General features: G+C 38.5%; 1 protein-coding gene across 1 annotated transcript in view; it reads right to left on the reverse strand.

Moving 5' to 3' along the window:
• LOC138054782 (uncharacterized) overlaps positions 1-194 on the reverse strand; it is an 849-nt gene extending 655 nt beyond the window's left edge. The window contains exon 1 of the mRNA XM_068901173.1: positions 1-194. This exon is cut by the window's left edge and continues 655 nt beyond it. Coding sequence (XP_068757274.1) covers positions 1-194 — 194 coding nt within the window.
• Between the last annotated feature and the right edge of the window lie 4,806 nt (positions 195-5,000).

A 5,000-nucleotide genomic window follows, 5' to 3' on the forward strand; every position in this document is an offset into this window, starting at 1 on the left:
TCAGCGTCCGTAATCAAACGAGTAGGCTGTTCGCCGCCATTGCTAGAGGCTTGTTCGCCGCCATTTTTGGAAGCTTGTGGATCTTGTCGTTTGATAGACTGCTGCAGCTCTTCCAAATTTTGCTTAAGGGCGGCAATTTCATCCTTGAGACTGTCATTTTCCCTTTTTAAAGAGGCTACTGACACATTAGGCATAATTAAATAATGTCTTTTGAAGTGGATGTCAAGAAGTAAAGAAGTAAGGCGGAGCAGTCAAAGATGCGTCCGCACTCCACCAGCGCCAGTTGAGAAATAACAGGGTTTGTTGTCAATATTTGCCGCGGTTTAATATAACAGGCAGCCGCTCTGTCGCCTTGGCTTATAAAGCGAGAAAACTTACATTGTATTACATGAACAATGTCGACAAGATATTAACTCGAAGTTAAAAACATATATGTACGCTATATGCATTTCAGGACAACTTACGACCCCAAAACCTACAAACTATATCGAGTGGCGTGAAAGTATAAGGCACTGGACTTCGCTTTTCTGTGTAAAACCAGTTACAACTGTGAAGACGAACACTAGCGGTAAAGAAACCTGCTTCTCTTCAAACTTCGGTGTGTGAAATTGGAATTCCACCTTTAAACACCTCTCAAAAATTTTCATATCAATGAAAAAAAAGTCATATTTGATATGTTTCGCGAAAATAATTTACCTCCAACATATCTCTGTTCTGAGCTTAAAGAGTAACCGACCACCTTAAGAAACGCAAAACTCTAAACAACGAACGTCAAATGAAGCTTCGAAGCTCGTCAAAAACTCTATTGCTTTAGGCGAACTGGATTTGGTCCGATCTCTTCCCTGACGGCTCTAAAGCATCGTTGAATGATGGCAGATTCAGATCATCTTTTTGCAAATTTTCTCAGAGGAACGCCAGCGGCGTGACAGCCTCCACAATGACGTGGTAGATTTTGATTTGTCGTCCGCCATTTTGAAAATGGCATGGCGGCAACACAAGTGTGATTCTAGTGCGCATGTGTAGCGGTTTTTGCGCTCTGTCACCATTGATTGTAAGACCTTGAACGGCCGACTACAAAGAACGCGAAGATAAATATCGCAACATGAAGAATAGCCCTTTTAGTAGGGTCACGTTCCATTAACAGTATTTTACTGATAGGGCAGTAAAATCTCATTTAAAGAGAAGTTCAGATACTTGTTTATGTGCAAAATACATCGAAGCATAAAGTCTACAATACCAGTATTTTACCTTCAAATACTTACCCCTGCATAACATTTCAAATTCCGTTTTCCGTGAATCTTCTCATGATTACATGTGTTACATACGAACCATTGAAATTACTAGCTTTACAATCACTGGTGCCTCGTTAATCGAATTTATTGCTAAGACTTTTTTGCATTACTAATTAACACGAAAAGGGGTAACTTGAGAATTTTTAACAATATACCCTTTAATCTAACCCAAAATCATTCAGATATCCACAATGTCCAATGTATGATCCATTTCCTTCGCTTTTGGGTTTGTCAGCATTATGATTTGCAATATTTCGGGTTTACGTATGTCGAAGAGGTTTAGATTTCCAATTACAAACTCTGTGTAAATAGTTCACCCTTCTGAGAAAACAAAACAACAACATTCTTTTACTAATCGTACGTACCGGGTATTCCTGATTTCGGTATTAAATTTAACTTTCATTTTCCAAATGGTCTGGATAGCACAAGTGTTGCTAATATTTTTAAAAATACACACACACTTTTAAGTTTAAGGAACATGCTTCGATGTTTCAAACATCATTTTGCTCATCCACGCTTTTGGAAAAGTGTTACATACCACGTATTTACATTTAAACGCATACCCGAGGTAGCTCCTATAGTTGTGTTTATGAGCAAGTGATCTACTTGGCTAGTAATACGATGAAATGTGGATGACCTCGGTACATTGTTAACCAAATACGTTCCAGCAAGTTTCCTCCTTTTTCTGCTGTTATAAAATAGACGTCTCAGCCTTTTCTCTGTAATTCTGCTCGGTTCTCGGGCACGTCTATGTCAATGCACACGCAAATCACAACTAAAGTAAACACACTTGTGCTTATCGAGACCTGTATTTCTCCTTTGGAATCAAGTCTTTATTACCACTGAGAATCAATTAACTGTACAGCCTTTCAAACTACATCACATTTATTTTCCAAAGAGCTAATCAGTCTCCACTGATGACATCAAATCTTGTAAAACTAGAACAGAACTATATACACAAGATGGCAGTGAACACGATCGCTAATATGGCTAGTTGAACAAAGGATATACGCTAGACCACTACAAGAAACAAAACTGTTTAACAATAAAAAACAAAAAAACGCAATAGACAGAAAACTTATCTCCGCAGTCAATGGTATCATCAGTGAGCGGGAGGCTGTTTGTTCTCAGTGAAAATGGTACAAGCGTGAGGCCATTTGTTCGCTGTGCCAATGTTTTTACTTTGTCGTCAGAAGATTCCAATATGGCATCCATTTGTTTGTGCAGTTATTTTCTTTGTCGCTGTCATCTTCAAAGTAGTTCTAAATAAGGTACCCGCTGCTCATTAAAGAATTTGTGTTTTGAATTGTATCACTTTCGATAGTTGCGTTTATTTCAGTTACCATGATTCGAGTATATTCTTGTTTCATTAAGTTCGCGGACGACTTGTTTCGAAGCTGACGCTTGACATCTTTTAGTGTGGGTCTACCGCGAAAAGCCTATGCCTTTCTTCGTATGTGTTTTGAGCGCCCTAAGAAGAAATCGATTAAACCAACGCGATCTCGATTTATCCCAAACAACGCATCACACTGCTCTTCATGATTCTGGATTACGTGAATTGCTTTAAATAACGAATGTAAACAGCGCCACGTGGCTTCTATTGTGCATTACCAATCAAAACACCGCCACGTGCTTTCTATTGTGCATTGCCCAATCAAACACCGCCACGTTTTTCTATTGTGCGTTTTGCTGCACAGGAAAAAAATAAAACTGAAATCAAACGTATTTTATAACTCGTGGCTACGGGCCCGAGTAAATAGCGTGAATCTGCCGTCCACGCGTGTATTGGTGTAATGGAAGTTAATTTGATTGGCCGATGAAGGACATGTCAATCAATCAAAAAAAGTGGTCAGGCTCTATTTTTCGTTTCGCCAACTCCACATTACGTACCACGCGAAACTAAAATAGAGCCTGATCGCAGGTTAACATTGACCATGATTGATTCTGAAGAGGGTACCCCTTCACTGATGGCCTCTGATGACGGAATTGATTATTTCTTGGGGGTTTGGTCAAGCAGTAGATACAAGTGATTTCAGTGCTGTATGGCTTACAGAGTTTGGAACAGAATTTCCAACAATTCAAGAAGCACAGCATTCAGTGTTTGTATTATAATGTCTTTTTGACTTGTGCAGCTTACCCGGTAATCCATTCAACATCAGGCTAAAAAATATGGATACTGTAGGAGCTCTGTGATGATTTTACTTTGTGCAATAAATATGACATGCACAACGTCACACCAGTTAGCCCGAACCTCTTTAAAACCTCTAATTTGATAGGTTCTTGTTGGCCCGAAGTTCTATTGTTTCAGCGTTTGGGTTTATTGTCAGTTTTGTTTGTGTTAGCACTATCTATTGTTTTCTCAACCAATCCTGTGAGTCGTTCTAACAGCTTCAGGTTGAACCACTTCACACAGCTATAGTGAGTCGTATACCTGTAGGTAAAGCAGCCAGTCCATAATCAATTCAATGAATGCTGCCATGACAGGATTTCAATTATCATTTCAAATTAATGTTAATTAACAATTTACATGTGGTATTATGAGAGTCTCAGGCAATACTCTTCACCTTGCCTTGCAGTCTTTTTCCCAGTCTTATTTGCACATTCTGACATGGATACGGTTTGAGTTTATGAAAGTGATATGTCTCTTTCATGTCATCCGTTTCACGAATGTATACTTTGCCTCACTATCTTGTTTACCTTTGCCAATAGCAACCTTAGATCACACTAAGTGAGCATAAAGTTTTGTGTCACATTTTAAGACAAGTTTCTACATCTTGTTGTAGGCAATGACAAAGAGCTTCAGATCTACAGTGGCTGACTGTCATACATAAAAAATGGTTATCCTAACTTCCTTTTGTTGCCTACAATAATAGCAGTGAAATGGTATTTTATACCATTCTGTTTTGACTGGAGTTTTCTTTTCTTCTCAGTAGCCATACATGTACGTCTGAAATTCAGGACTATCCTGCCCAACCACAGTCACCATCCATCAGGTATTTTTGAAATTAATAGACAGTTTGCATTCATATCCCTGACAAGTGAGTTTTAATGTTGGTAGATTTGTATTCTAATAGAAAATTGCATGATATTGGCATAACCTACTACAGCACGTTTTGTGTGCATTTGAAAATAGTCCTGCTTGGAATTAAGAATGCAAAAGAGAAAAGAATTAAAATAATTGTTTCTGCTCTGCCTACTCCTAGAAACTATAGTTTACGTTATAATCAGTCAATATTTAAGTCATGATGTTTTAATGTGTACCAACATCCCATCCAGAGTTCTCCAAGGTGCTTCACATGAGCCTCCTTGGCTTGTATGCACCTTCACCTGTTTACTAATAATATTAATGCTTATTAATTTCATATTTTCTCATTGTGTAGACTCATCAGAATTCGGAGGGTCCAGGTTATGTCTGATATGATTGAAGTATTTAAGGATCCATCAATTATGGCAGCTCAATTAAATGTCAAAATTGTTAATGCACATGGTCAAGAAGAAGCCGGGACCGATGAAAATGGATTTTTCAGGGACGCTCTGTCAGCATTCTGGACAACATTTGAGAATTCATGCACAGTTGGAGAGGATTAACGAATACCAGTCATACGACATGACTTTCAAGCTCTAGAGTGGGAAGCCATTGCTAGACTCCTTGTTAAAGAATTTCGTCAGCTTAATTTTTTTCCTGTAAATTTAAATAGGGCATTCCTT

This window comes from Montipora capricornis, chromosome 1 (genome assembly GCF_036669925.1).
Source record: "Montipora capricornis isolate CH-2021 chromosome 1, ASM3666992v2, whole genome shotgun sequence".
Classification (NCBI taxonomy): Eukaryota; Metazoa; Cnidaria; class Anthozoa; order Scleractinia; family Acroporidae; genus Montipora; species Montipora capricornis.